The sequence below is a fragment of the Emydura macquarii genome, unplaced genomic scaffold (assembly GCF_026122565.2).
Source record: "Emydura macquarii macquarii isolate MOO-44397 ecotype Brisbane River unplaced genomic scaffold, CSIRO-AGI_Emac_v2 contig_3305, whole genome shotgun sequence".
Lineage (NCBI taxonomy): Eukaryota > Metazoa > Chordata > Testudines > Chelidae > Emydura > Emydura macquarii.
This window is the reverse complement of record NW_027133442.1, coordinates 3,871,320-3,885,524: the sequence shown is the minus strand read 5'-3', so window position 1 is coordinate 3,885,524 and position 14,205 is coordinate 3,871,320. Positions and strand designations below refer to the sequence as shown.

At 42.4% G+C, this 14,205-nt stretch overlaps 1 protein-coding gene across 4 annotated transcripts in view; it reads left to right on the top strand.

Moving 5' to 3' along the window:
• TTL (tubulin tyrosine ligase) overlaps positions 1 to 14,205 on the top strand; it is a 39,945-nt gene that overhangs the window by 18,419 nt on the left and 7,321 nt on the right. Inside the window, exons 4-6 of one of the 4 annotated variants that reach the window (XM_067532790.1) lie at positions 645 to 780; positions 1,009 to 1,233; positions 4,516 to 4,659. In XM_067532790.1, coding sequence (XP_067388891.1) covers positions 645 to 780; positions 1,009 to 1,233; positions 4,516 to 4,659 — 505 coding nt within the window. Of the gene's footprint in view, positions 1 to 644; positions 781 to 963; positions 1,234 to 4,515; positions 4,660 to 14,205 lie in introns of all 4 variants that reach the window. The other 3 variants (XM_067532789.1, XM_067532791.1, XM_067532788.1) reach the window with 3 other exon arrangements.

The following is a 14,205-nucleotide window of genomic DNA, read 5'->3' as shown; positions in this document are numbered from 1 at the left end:
GGCCTGAAGTGTCTGCATACGTGATGATGATGTGTTGCTGCTGGGCAGTGATTTTTGTGGGAGGGAGGTTTCCCTGATAAGTGTGTTGTGGAGTTGTAGCTCCCATCTCTCTGTTTCACAGAGATCGCTTTATCAGTCTTTACTGTAAATTGGAATGGTATATTTTGTCTGAGAAAAATTATCTGAAACACACCAAAAACACACGATAAACCCCTTTTGCTAATTGGTGTCTTAGAAAATTTCTGTGTGGTAGTTAAAGAACTTGAGAAAAACAGTGGAAGCCATGAAGCACCAATTTTAGACAAGACTTAACCACACAGACAGTTGGAACTGTTAAGTACATAGATGTCCTAAGATCTAAATGTGTATTTTCAATTGTAACTCTTATAGCTGAAACTCTTCCTTTGTCTTGAAGCCTAGACATGTCTGGGTATGTAGAGGAACATCTTTATTAGCCAGAGAGGCTTTTTCCTCCACGTTCTTAAGCATGGTCAAAATGCCAAATCTGCTGCACTAAGAGACCCGATAACATATGGCATTTTATATATTTTGGTGTACTTCAAAATCCTTTTTTAAAATAAGTATTTCCATTATTCATCTCTGTGAAATTTGCTTTATTTTACCTTTGCTATTTTTCATGTTAGGTGAAGGAATTCTTATTTCTTCAGAGGCTACTGAACTTCTGAACTTTATAGATGATCAAGGACAAGTGCATGTGATTCAGAAATACCTTGAAAAACCTATGCTGTTAGAGCCAGGCCATCGCAAGTTTGATATTAGGTAACGTTTTCTATTAATATTTAGATTGCCTTTCAATCCTTACTCAAAAAGGTTAGAAAAAATGCACAGGGATGAGTGAAATATGGTCAATAAATCTGATTAGATGCATTTGATCTCATATGCTGACTTAAAAAATAAAACCAAAAAAAACGCAAAACTATTTAGTGTTCTTCTAATTTTCAGAAGCTGGGTTCTAGTGGATCACCAATATAATATCTACCTCTACAGAGAAGGCGTTCTGCGGACCTCTTCAGAACCATACAATAGTGCTAATTTCCAAGACAAAACCTGCCATTTGACCAATCACTGCATACAGAAGGAATATTCTAAAAACTATGGAAAGTATGAAGAAGGGAACGAAATGTTCTTTGAGGAGTTCAATCAGTATTTGATGCATTCTTTGAACATTACACTGGAAAGTAGCCTGTTATTGCAGATCAAACAAATAATAAGGTAACTTGTTCGTTATTTGTGTTACAGTAACACCCAGAGGTACCAACCACAATTGGGGAAGCATTGTGGTACGGACTGTACATGCACACAGCAAGAGACAAGCCTTGCCCCAAAGAGCTCACAGTCTAAATAGACGAGACAGACAAAAGTATCATTATCCCCATTTTACTGACAAGAAACTGAGGTACAGAGAGGTTAAGTGACTTGCCCAAGGTCACATAGGAAGTGTGAGGTAAAGCATGAAGTTGACCTTCTGGGCTTATCTAGTCTAGAGAATTTCCACAGGGTGAATGGAGCCATTTTTGTTTCCTATTCTACTTATTCAGATATATATATATATTTAGATATTTACAGAGATATGTAGGACAAAATTCACCAAAATTTCCACTAATTTCAGGTGCTTTACTGATTAGGTGTCTGCTTGAGACTACTGGAGCCTGATTTTCAGAGGTGCTGAGTATTTATAACTCTAACAGATGTTATTGGGATCTGGAGGTGCTCAGCAAGTCTGTTAAAAGGGTGGAGACGATACAAAGAACTACCGAAGGGTTGCTTCATTCACTTAGAGCTCTATTCCGTGTACTGAATGAAGTGGGGTCCTCTGGGAAAAATGACGTGATCGTGTAATTACAGACTGTATTGCAATACATACACACAGGAGCGCTGAATTAAGGTTGCATGGGCAACCTTAATACTGGCATTTCCTACCCAACTTTTGAGGGTTTCACATTGCAAACTCCGTGTTCTTTGACTCGTTTTTTCAATGGATGTAATTCTGGCTTATTGATGGAGTCCCCTGGTTATATGGGGAATCATTGCTGCTCCCAGATTATTCCATAATTGCTCAATATCTGGTTTCTTGTCGTTTTCTCCGGAGAAGTTGGTCCTGGGCTGAATAGACCATGGGTTATGCAATTCCTAAGTCTGTGTGTTCTCAGAGGAACCAAGTTAATGCAGAAGGCTTGGGATGATGTCATACCGGGAAGGAAAAGTCATTCCCACTGTAAGCAGAAGGCTGCACTGTGATCTCAGGCTTTTATATTGATTTTGTAATCTAAAGTATTTCACTATTTAGAACGCTCCAGAAATGTGCCTAGGAATAAGGATGCAGGCTGGTGTTCATTATAACACCCTGTTGAAACCCACTCCCTCAGAAATGACAGGAACTATTTAAAGACATTCCTCTTGGTATGGTTTTCTGTTACAAGAAGTTGGTTTCTGTCATAGAGTTGCTGAATTATGGCTTGACATTCTGTCATGAACTGACATTTCTGGACACCTGCTCAAGCAGATAATCAGCAGGGTTCACCCAAACTGCTGCATTTCTGTGGACTGGTTCACCCTTCACTCTGTCTCAGCACTCTGAGATCGATCTGTCAAGCCATGTGTTACACACCTGGGTTGGTTTCAGTTTGACTTGGCATAGAGGGGCGAGTCTCTAGCCCAGCAGCTGGAGCCAGGTCTGCAGTGCTTTTTGCATTTGTTCCCTCCCATGCAGGGAGAGGAGATGCACAGAGCTGGATCTCCCAATGTGTCCACACGCTGTCCCTGCACATTGCTGCACATAGGAACCCTAGGAAGCTGAAATCTTGGTAGGAGTTGTGCATACCTCCTGCACAGCCCCCTGCTGACACCCTCCTTGTACTCAGCACACCCACCCCAATCCACTGCCATGAGAGTCTCCACTGATTCTAGATACTAGCTGGCTGGCACTGGCTCTGCTGCAGTGAGGTACAATGAAAAGGAATGAAGTTAGATAACAGGCACCTTCCCCCATCCTGATCCATTTACAAAGGGACAGGAATCTGGCCCTAACTTTCCTTGGTGGGGGAAGCTCTCAGCTGGCACAAAGCTGGAAGAGGCCGCTCCTATGCCAACCTCCCCTACCTCTGGCATTGAGAAAGGCAGAGCGCAGCTGTGCCCCCCTGGTTCTCGGTTGGCACGTGATCCCTGGTGTCCCTTGGCAGCTGTAACATCAGCGCTGGAGGAGTTTTGGCTTGTGGATCAGGAAGCTGTACCTGGCCTCCTCACAGCCCCTTTTCTTTCCTGAACTGGGGGCATCTCTCTAGAGGAGGACCTGAGCCAGCCTGTGATACTGCATCAGGCATGATATAAAACAGGATCCTCCCCCAACCATTGCTCCTAGTGCTAGTCCTACAAATTCTTACTCAAAACAGTAGCCTTGAAGAGCAGCCCAGTGGGAGTCATGGGGACTGCTCAGTTGTTAAGGCTTTCCAGCATTGGCCCCCCTTTTGCTGAATATATTGGACCTCTTTTCCTTCAGACTTAACATAAACTTTAATTAGATTTGTGGCAATTTAACGATACCACCCTCATCGATGATAGTTGGAGCTCCCTGGCTAGAGCTCTGCATCACTGACTTTTGGCACACTTACAAAGATGCTTTTGCTTTGCCTTGATGAAAACCCAGACAGCTTATCATGTGCACAATGTTTATTCTTTAGTCAATAAATCCAGGAGTGTGTGTACTTATGTATGCATACACACATACTGGGTAAGTACATATGAACATGTATTTGTATTCTCTATGCTTGTTAGTTTGTCAAGGCACCCTGCGCAGTGAATAATAATCCCGACTGTCTACTTGAGAGAGAAATCCTGTTATAATGGGTAAAGGCAGTTAATTAGGTCATATCCATGTTGCTGAGAGGTCACTCTTGCATGTCTAGTGTCCGTAGTTGTTTTGTCGTTCTAAATGCAAATAACAAGAGCACTTCTTGGGCTTGTGATTAGTATTCTCTTATTGTGTGTCACTCTTTGAAAAGATTTTGGCTTTATGCCATTCCGCTTTTTTGGAGAACATAGAAAACGTATTGAGTGTCACAGAAACACATTGAGCTGCTTCAGAGTTATGCTAAATGATAGGTTTTTTTAAAGAGTTACTTTGAAATCTTCTTTGTGCTCTTGTGCATTTTTCTTTTTCTTTTTTTAAAGCCTGTGGTCCATGATCCTACTCTCAGTAAAATCAATGGAAAGGCTTCAGTGGGGTTTGGATCAGGCCTTTAGTTAAGCGAGTACAGAGAGATGTTTTTGCATAAGTCAGATTTTTTTTTAGTATCATTATTTTTGTCTGGGTAAAGTAGTAATTGTATGAGGAACAAGTCTGTTCCTGATCCACAAGAGACTTCTGTTTCTATTTGCTTTTCCCACTGCACTGTGCCCTTCTGATCGCTATACTGTGTGTCTGCTCCAGGAATCTAGAATTATTGCTCTTACATGTTTATGCCTGCTAAATCAGATTCTGCATTTTTCCTTTCGCAGAAGCTGCCTTATGTGTATAGAGCCTGCAATCAGCACCAAACACCTTCACTACCAGAGTTTCCAGCTCTTCGGCTTTGACTTCATGGTAGACGAGGAACTGAAGGTCTGGCTAATCGAAGTCAATGGGGCCCCTGCCTGTGCCCAGTGAGCATCCTATTCCTGTAATAAAACAGTAGCTCCCATGTACCGGCAGCATGGAACATCTGGTCTCTTGTTGCTGTAGTTCTGAAGAAGGTGTTTGCTTTCTTCTCTGCTTGGTGGAAAGATATAGTTCCTGAAACTGAGACCAGATATTTGCCTCCAATACATGGCAAATAGGCTTGGCAGTCTAGATGAACCTGCCTTGAATATACTCCAGAAACAGGCTGGTGAAAGGCTCCTCCTGCTGTAGTGCCGTAGTAGCTACAGCCTCATGGTGCCCCACAGTTCTGCCAGAAGGCATGGTTCTCCTCAGCTGAACTTCTATAACTTACTTAGTTTCTCAGCCAGAAGTTTGTTGTTATCCCTCTCTCCAAGCCCAGCAGCAGCCTGGTCAGGAGAGGGACTTACTGGGAGAGGCTCTTTTCCCCAGCAGTGGAGTGGGCCAGTTCAGAGGCTGTTACGCCCACTCCTGGATGTGAGCGGCAGAGCTTTTCCCATATGAGAAGTATCTAGCTCCAGTTTCAATCTGTAAATAAAAACTCTATTTGTAAAAATGTAAATGAAACTGAAAACAATTTGGTTCTTTTTATACCTATTGGAAATAGGTAGAAATTGTAGAATTGAAGATTAATGGGGGAGGGGAACGGGCAGAGTCATTGGTGATTGGGGTGTGGCTAATGGGTAGTACTGACTGTTGCTGGACAATGGAGGGGTTAGTGGATGGAGATGTAAACTGTTCAGGGACTTGATTTACTAAGGACTAGTCTTGACTTACAAGTTAGGTCAACATAACCATGGCATTCAGGGGTGTGCAAAATCTACACTCCTGAGCATGATAGTTATTCAGGCCTAGCCTCCACTGTAGAAACAGCTAGGTCAATGGAAGAAAGCATCTCTTGACCTAGCTACCATTGCTTGTGAAGGTGGAGTTCCTACAGTAATGGAAAAACCCCTTCCATCACTGTAGGAAGCACATACACTGTGGCACTACAGTGGCATAGCTACAATGCTATAGTTGTATTACTGTAGCACCCACCCATCATATAGACATGGCTTAAATCTAGGAACTTCTGGAAGGTGGGAAGAGCATCTGAACCTGGCTTTATATAAAGCTGGCTAGTTCATCTTATTTTTCGGCTTTACCAGCCTTGAGTGGAGTGTGCAGAATGTGGCTGTTTCTCATTTCAACTATAGCACGTGAAAGGTGCTAGTCAATGCTACGAATGTGCTTATTAGCATTTACTGATTTCACACACCAATATTTGGTATTTATCCAACTTCAATGTATCATGTTGAAAAAGGTGGTAGGAAACAAGCAGCTGAATGAACTGAAATAATGAGAACAGATTATTCTTTTAAAACAAAACATTAACATTATCAAGAATTGTGAAGTAGCAGGATAGAAAGCATTTCTGCTCATCTCTAACCATGCAGAAAATCAAGTTTCTTCAGACTCTTCAAGAGCAAATGTATCATTGAATGAAGCTTTATCTATTGACGTGTAAGAGAAGAACATTGATGAGTTTGATCCTGAAATTGACCTTTTTGATGCTGTCACCAAAAGGTAGGCACAGTGATAATTTCAGTCCTTGTCCCAGGCCTCCAGCAGCTCTTCAATATTGGTTCCATTCAGAAGCAATTTCTATTTTTCTGACAGGCAAAAACAGCAAAGAGCAACTGGTGATTGTGCCATAAAAACAACCTGAAATGGAAATACTTTAACATGATAAGAAGGCTGGATGCTTCCTTCATGCTTATAACAGAAACCCCTTTAGTCTTGCACAACGTGAGCATTTTAAAAAAATGATTGAAGCAATTCATCCTAGATGTGCAGTTCCAAACAGATTGAAACTTACAGGACAGCTACTAAATGCTCCAGGTGAAGAAATAAAGGACAAATTAAAGGAATAACTAGAAGAGTCAACAGTGACATCACGGCAAGCTGGTTGGATGAAGATGTGACATGACCAGATAATGGCTCCAATTACAGGAGAAAATGAATTCCTGTTTTAATGCTATTTACTGCGATTTTTCAAGAGAGCCTCAGGGTGCGACTGTCCAGTTGCTGTTGAAAATCCAGGGAGTGGGGCACCTAATTTCCACATCTTCCAGTAGTGTCCTTGTGAGTGCTGTATTTCAATTGTGCTTGTGCCCTGCACCTCTCACCCGAGATTTTTAGTAGTGACACCTGGTTGGCCCATGCATGCACCCCACACACCCTCATGCCCTATGCCAAGACTCTATGGGACTCTGCAGGCGAATCACTCTCAATTCCTTCTCAACCATCTTTGGCTTGAGACAGAGTACACGTGTGCCTGTTTCTCTGTTGTTTAGCATTTCCTTAGCTAGATAGTCTATAGTTACTTACCTTTCCATGTTCATACTGTTGAAACCATTGTTTCCTTTGGATTTTTTTCCTTTCCTTTTTACTAAAATAAAAACCTTTTTATTCTTAGATATAGTTAAGAACTTCCCCTTCTTGGGGATTGTTGTCTTCAGAATGTTGCTCAGGAATGCCAGGCTCCCTGGGGTTCAAGAGATACCTCTCCTGTCATGAGGCTGTTCCTATCAGCGATGAGCATGCCCAGGGCCTCTGCTGTTTGGGTGATATTCATATCCCCAATAAGTGCAAGATCTTCATGTCCTTCAAGAGTAGATCCCAGAAGAATAGGGAAATCAAGTGTAAGCTCTTAATGATGGAGCAAGCTTTACATCCAGCTTCAGATCCATGAGCGGAGGCCCCCCTATACACAGATCTCTCAGTACTGTTAGTGTCCTGTCCACATCAAGATCTTGGTCACTGGAGATCACTAGAGAGGTAGGCAGTACCGTGGCACTGAGTACATCTCCTGTACCAAAATCCTCATCTGCATCTGCTTCAAAACAGAAGGAGTAAGAGGTAAGTGCAAGATGATCTCATTCACTGGTTCACAAAAAGGCTATGGAGACATCAGATCCCAAACTGAGTTCTATGCAGGCCCCAAGTGAGGCTAATATAGCAAAGGCAAAGAAGAAAAGTCAGTCCAAGACCGATTCGGTCCCCAGTTCACATACCCGTATCCAGACTGGCAGAGACAATGTTGAAAGTAGTTACAAGCCCATCACTGAACAACACTTGGAACTGATTTCAAGAAAGTCAATGGTACAGAAGACTCCTGTGGTATCAAGAGAATCTGAGCTGACTCACTCCCAGGTGAAGGACTCAGTGCTGACTGCATCGGTACTGAAGACATCCTCCACAGGCCTGCTCCTGGGCCAGTCTTTGTTACCATCAGTACCGCAAGAGTGCCGGTAACCTAAGTACTTAATATGGGGTTTGTGAGCATCCAGCCCCACTCAGTCACCAACCCCTTTAACACCTAGAGAACCATACTCGCTCTGATCTATTCTACAAGCTCAAGAGCTCCTCTCACACACCCCAGAATATATGGAAGAGGACTCTTCAGATTCTCATATCTTGGTTCAGGGTTCCCCTGTCCATCTTAGAACACATCACTCTCCCTCCTACACTGATGTTTTACGGGAGGCTAGACCTCAAATGGTGCCCACGTGGCACGAACACAGATGGATGCCCACACCTATGTCATTTAGCCCCCCTCAGTGGCCTTGCTGGGATCTGTGGGCATTCTATTGCCAACAATTTGCTTTGAGATCTTTGCACCACTAGAGGGAACAGAGAAGGACCCATTCTCCTCAACCCTCTCTAACACCATTTATTGAGGAGCAAGAAGCAAAGGCAAATATTTCTTCCTCATCTCCTGATAAAGCTGTTGTGCTTCCATGATCTTCTGTGGCAGAGGGTTTCAGACAGTTTCAGGAACTGATGAAGCAAGTTGCTGACACACTTCAGATTCCCTATGAGGAGGTTCAGGAGTCCCACCATAAACTCCTAGATATCTTACACACCTCATCATCAATGAGAATTGCCATTCCAGTGAATGAAGTTCTTATGGAGCCCACTAAGACTGTTTGGCAAACCCTAGTTATAACACCGCCTACCTGCAAGTGAATAAAAAGTATTGGGTTCCAGCCAGGGAATCAGAGTTTCTGTCCTCTCACGCAGCTCCAAACTCCCTAGCAGTGGAGGCCATTAATGAATGAGGCAGACAACATACTCAAACTCCACCCCATAAGGATCATAAGAGACTTGATCTTTTTGGCCACGAATCCTATGCTTCAGCCACACTTCAGTTCAGAATAGCAAACCACCAGGCGCTGATGGCCAAATATGACTACTTATATTATAACAAATTGCATTCCTTTTATTGATCATCTGCCAGAGGAACAATTCACCAATTTAAAGCCACTATTCAGGAGGGTCAGCTTCTAGCAGAGATATTGCTCCAGGCCTCCTTAGATGTGGCAGATGCTGCTGCACGATCTATATCCACTGCAGTGGTCATGAGAAGAGAGTCTTGGCTGCAGTTTTTCAATTTTCCAAGAGAGGTTCAGCTTGCCATTGAGGACCTCCCCTTTGACAGTTATAAGCTCTTTGTGGACTTGACAGATGCATCACTACACAATTTAAAGGCCTCAAGAGCCACGCTTAGATCCCTTGGAATTTATATTTCTGTAAATAAGAGGAGATTTAATAGGTGTCACAGATCATCTGAACCCCTTGGCCAAGAGACCAAGATACTCAAAAAAGAAACCTCCATCAGCTATAACTACATCTTCCCAGCCATTCACTTCCTCTAAGCAACAGAGTTGATGGCTTGATCAAGCATCTCAAGCATCCAGTCAATAAGAATTTACAGCTGTAAAAAAAAAAAAAAAAATATTGTGTCCATGTTGGTAACGATGTCATCCAAGAATGGAGAGGGTGAAATATGGGAGGGAGATCTTTGCCATTTGCTCAGACTGAGCATAAAAAGATGAGAATTTTCAGAGATGCAGTCATCCAAACGTCTAATGTACAGTGTGGGCATGCAGCACACTGCTTATACCTCACTGAGAAAGAAGTAAGACCCAACACAGTCCTAGCGCATTTTGTGGTCATTCAAAACTTCCACAGCCACCATCATCCTACTGGTTTGTTGGTTGAAAAAGGAGGACTGATGCAACAGTAGTGGAACAATCAGGAAGATTGTCTCTACAATTACATCCAACTCCTAAAAGTGTTGGAACTTGAAAATGAGGAGAACTTTGATCAAATACAGCATGGCTTTTGCACCTCAAGGACTCTACAAAGAGGCATTTCATTTACAAAAGCAATTGATGATGGTTTTGAAAGGATTTGACAGATTACAGGTGTCTGATACTACTGTCACTCTATCCATGGAAATTTGGTTTGATCTAATTAACAAAGAACTGCAACCACACAAGGACCAGGTTTTAAAATAATTCAGAAAAGCTACAGAATCTGTCTGTTGCTTAGCCAGCATGGCTGATCCCAGACACCAGGGCATAGGTGGAACCCAGAATAGGAAGAAGTGGCTGAATCATGGTGGTTGGAATATAATCCTGAGTTCCTTCCTTGTAGCATTTTAAGATGAAGATCCAGATTTCTACTCCAGATTTATGTTTGTGAAGGAGAATTTACTCCATAGTTCCTTGTATCAAAATGGTGGAAAAAACTAGAAGCAAAATTGCAGATGACTGAACAGTCAACTGTTAAAGGACCTGAATCAAGTCAGCATCAACTGAATGTTTGTTTAGTCCTCAGGGACTGGTGGACTGGTTTGGTCATAAAGTGTAATAGGATAAATTTTGCAAAAGCAAACAATTTGGGGAAAAGGTATTGGCTTCTACGGAAAGCTTCAAAAGAATGTGGGCCTACCTAGGTAGTAGACTAGGGACAGACTCAGTGATTATGTTCTTACAATTTGCTGAATTATAGAATTGGAAGGGGTTTTTTGGACAATAGCTGGCTAGGGTTTATGTTCAAAGAATACATGTGCTTTGGTTTCATTTAATAAAACCTTTCATGGGTTTTTTTTCCACTGGGTGTTTTTTTGTGTTTGAGGGAAATTGCAAAAACTTTGTGGTTGACAGGGAAAAACCAGTGTTAGTTTTTTGTTTGTTTTTTTTTTTTAAAAACTCTTTGAGAAACTTGGGTAAAAGGCACTTTTGGGTGACATTCTATTGTCCAAGGAATGTAGCTACCAAAATATTAAGCAATATATTTCATAAACAAATCAGCAACCTCCATCAGTGGAGAGGAACAGGTTTAATTTAACGTTGCATAGGAAACTGTCACCTCACTCTGCTCCTACTGATACTTCTGTAGTGTTTGCCCATTCCCTGTTGTCAGTGCAGCTGTGTGCTCTTGAGCACTGGTAACAAGTGTTACATGCCAACATGAGGAAAATCCGATTGTAATCCCTTAAAAGAGCGTATCACTAATATAGTGGACCTGCAAACGTGAGCAGTTGCTCTGTAGGAATGTGGTTTTGAAGAGCAATCTAAAAAATATATGATCTTCATACTTCAAACAAAGACAGTGTATTTCACCCTTGCCCTGCCATACTATGAAAGATGTAAGGTATCTTAAACCCATGTAAATGTGGGACTAGTTTCTCATTGGCTATAATAAATATCTCAAATAGACTTGGAAAGTAGGTCTTTTGTGTAGCCATGTGTCTCAAATGTTGAAGGGCAGATCCATGTTACATCAACTCCATTTCAGAGGTGTTCAGGAACCATTCACCCTAGTGAAAAGATGCCCCTGTAATTCCACCAACTGGATCTGCCAGTGGTTGGTTCTGCTTGTGCACATGAGTTTCTGGAAAGAAGTGTAAATATTTTTCATGTGAGGAGAATGGCGTGACATGGTGCTAGAGGAGCAGATGTGTCGGGCTCCGGACTCCGGGGCTGTCCTTCAGAAAACGTACCTGTGACAGGCTGCCCAGCTCTTGGGGTGGCCCCGGGCAGCCTCACTCTAGCAGTGGCTTTGGAGGAAAGCTCAGTAAGCCAGACAATAGCATGTGTCTTTGGGAGTGAGTTCCCTGCCGTGGTTCAGAGGCAGCTCAGGAAAGCACTCTCAGATGGGAGTTAGGTGCACTGGAGCTCAACACTGTATAAGACAGGTGTGGTACTCCCAGAGCAGGGAGAGAGAGAAGGAAGTCAGGCTGACCAGAGCCAGGGCACGGAGCTCTGGGGAAACAAGAGTTTACTTTATTCAGTGCATTCCCTCTGTGCAAGCTGAGACTCGTTGGCAAGTTGGTGTCAAACTGGCTTAAATTGGAAGCTCTATGGCAAAACCCTAATGGAGAGGGTAATCTGGGTTCAAGCATGAGCCTCAGGAGAAACTCTCTTCTCGTTGCACCCGGCTGCAGTACCCTTCCAAGGAAGATCATCTTTCCTCTCTGGTTTGAGAGGTCATATCCTGAAAGGAGCAGTGCAGCTAGGGTTTGGCTGTTGGCCTTTTCACTTTCCAGGGACATCTGTTTCTGCCCAGCCACAGAGAGAGACTTACAGGAAACCACTCTTGAGCACTAAGGAAATCCACACAAAATCAATACAACACATGTGACCCGACTAGAGACAACACTGAGTGTTCTTCATTAAAATGGAGAGCTTGTGTTAATACTGTAGCAAGAACTAATACTATTCAGAAAAGAATATAGGACGTAGAATTGATGCAGAAAGAAGCCAAAAGAGAGAGAAAAACGTACGGGGGTGAGGCATGATAACCTTTAATTAAAAAACTGAAATACTTAACCAAAGGCATGGGTTTGGGTTTTTTTAATTTACAACTATCAAGATGACTTAAAAATGTGTAAGGCTCTCTTCTCCCAGCAGTCTTTAAAAACTGGTACACACAGCAGTAAGGACCCTTTGGAAATAAAAGAGAACACAGAACGCTTGCCAGAAATCCATCTAAATCCATGGTTGGGAGAAAGACTGTCACTTTCATAAAGTGTCAGATTTGATTCAGAAGTCATCTACTGAAAGCAGTGCAGAAGAAAGGAGTCATATTTCTGGAAGCTGGAGGTATGCTGAGCCAGTTGCACAGGTGAAAAGACCCTGTTAATCCTGGTAAAGAAGGCTTTGATAGGAAAAACATACCAACCTCTGTTATATCCAGCCCTGTTACGTGTACATCTTCAACAGAAATTGCCTCATTTGTTTTAGGACAGTGACAGTCACCAGAGATGAAGAAAAAAATCTGCATCATTGAAACATGAATATTCTGTCAACATTGCACTCATTCGTCAAAATCTTTGTCTGCAATCTATAAGATCCAGGAATGTCACTCTCTGTGTCACCCTGAGGCCTGTTATGTTTGTAAAGTCACTGTGAGCCGATGGACCCAGCTGCAAGTATGGCTGAGAGCTCTTTGGTTCCAAATATCACCGTGGTCAATCATCACTGGCTTTTGCAGTCTATTGCTGTCAAATTTTTATGTTCTGAGGCACTCTCTGCTTTTTTACAAACGCGATTTTACGAATTAACCTGTGCTACATCCTAGGCTTTCACCTACTAGTATTGTAACTAATTGACAATAGCTGTATTGGTAGTGCCACAGCATCCTATGTCAGTAAATATAGGAAGGTCTAGAGCTGTCTAAGCTGGGCAGTCTTAGCTGCGTGGCTCCATGCTAGGTTAAAATACCTTATCAAATATTGATGCTGTTCACTAGACTGAAGTTTGTCTGTCATTCTGTCTTATGTTGCCCTATAAACAAGGGCTACAGGCTTTATCCTCTCATTAGAAGGTAGGCCTACTTGAACAAGTCCATTGTTGCTATGCCAGAAATTAATTTGTCCTCTCTTCTTTAATTTTTTGTGTAAAAACAGTAAAATGCTGCTTGGAATGTCATTGGTTTTAAATTTGATGCTTGGAGAAATTGTGCGTTGTTTCATAGTGTGTGTGTGAGAGGGAGAGAGAGAACAGTTATGCTAGATTGATTTTTAGGTTGATTTGTTATTCCATTATTCTTTACCCCTTTGGGAATGTGCCTACCTTGCCTACCTTGATCTTTATTGACAGAGCCCTGGGACTGGTTCTGATGATAGATGTCGAGGAATACAGCTTCGTGAAATTTGCCATGAAGAAGCACAACCAACCCTACCAGACAGTTGATATCTCTGTGCCAGTGCCACACAAGCAAAGCCCATTTGCTGTTGCATCCAGCTGCAGTGTTTCTTTGCAATGTCGAGGCATCAAAATTACATGCCTGGATCATGGGGGTGCACCTGATGTGGACTCTTCCACACATGAGCTAGATATCTTCTGCAGCACTGACGTGGTCCCTGAGTTGGGGTTTACTTTTGGCAGCAAACCGTGGGCTCCACCAAGTTAGTTTTACTCTTCTCTGCCTATTTCGTATCAGATGAGGAGACCGGAATGCACACGACATGGAGCTCTTTTTGCTAGCTTTTCTTACTATTGCAGAATTAATGGAGTCTACATGTCTCCCATGATTTAGGGTGAAATTCTGCTCTCAGATGGACATGAGCAAATCCCACTGGTTTTAGTGTAAGCTGCACATTTGTATCTAAGGGCGGGATTAATACCTACCTTAGGAATGATTTGGCAGGAACATTTTCTATTATAAATAGGATTAATTCAGTGTGACACACAATAATTTGAGTTTCATGTGAT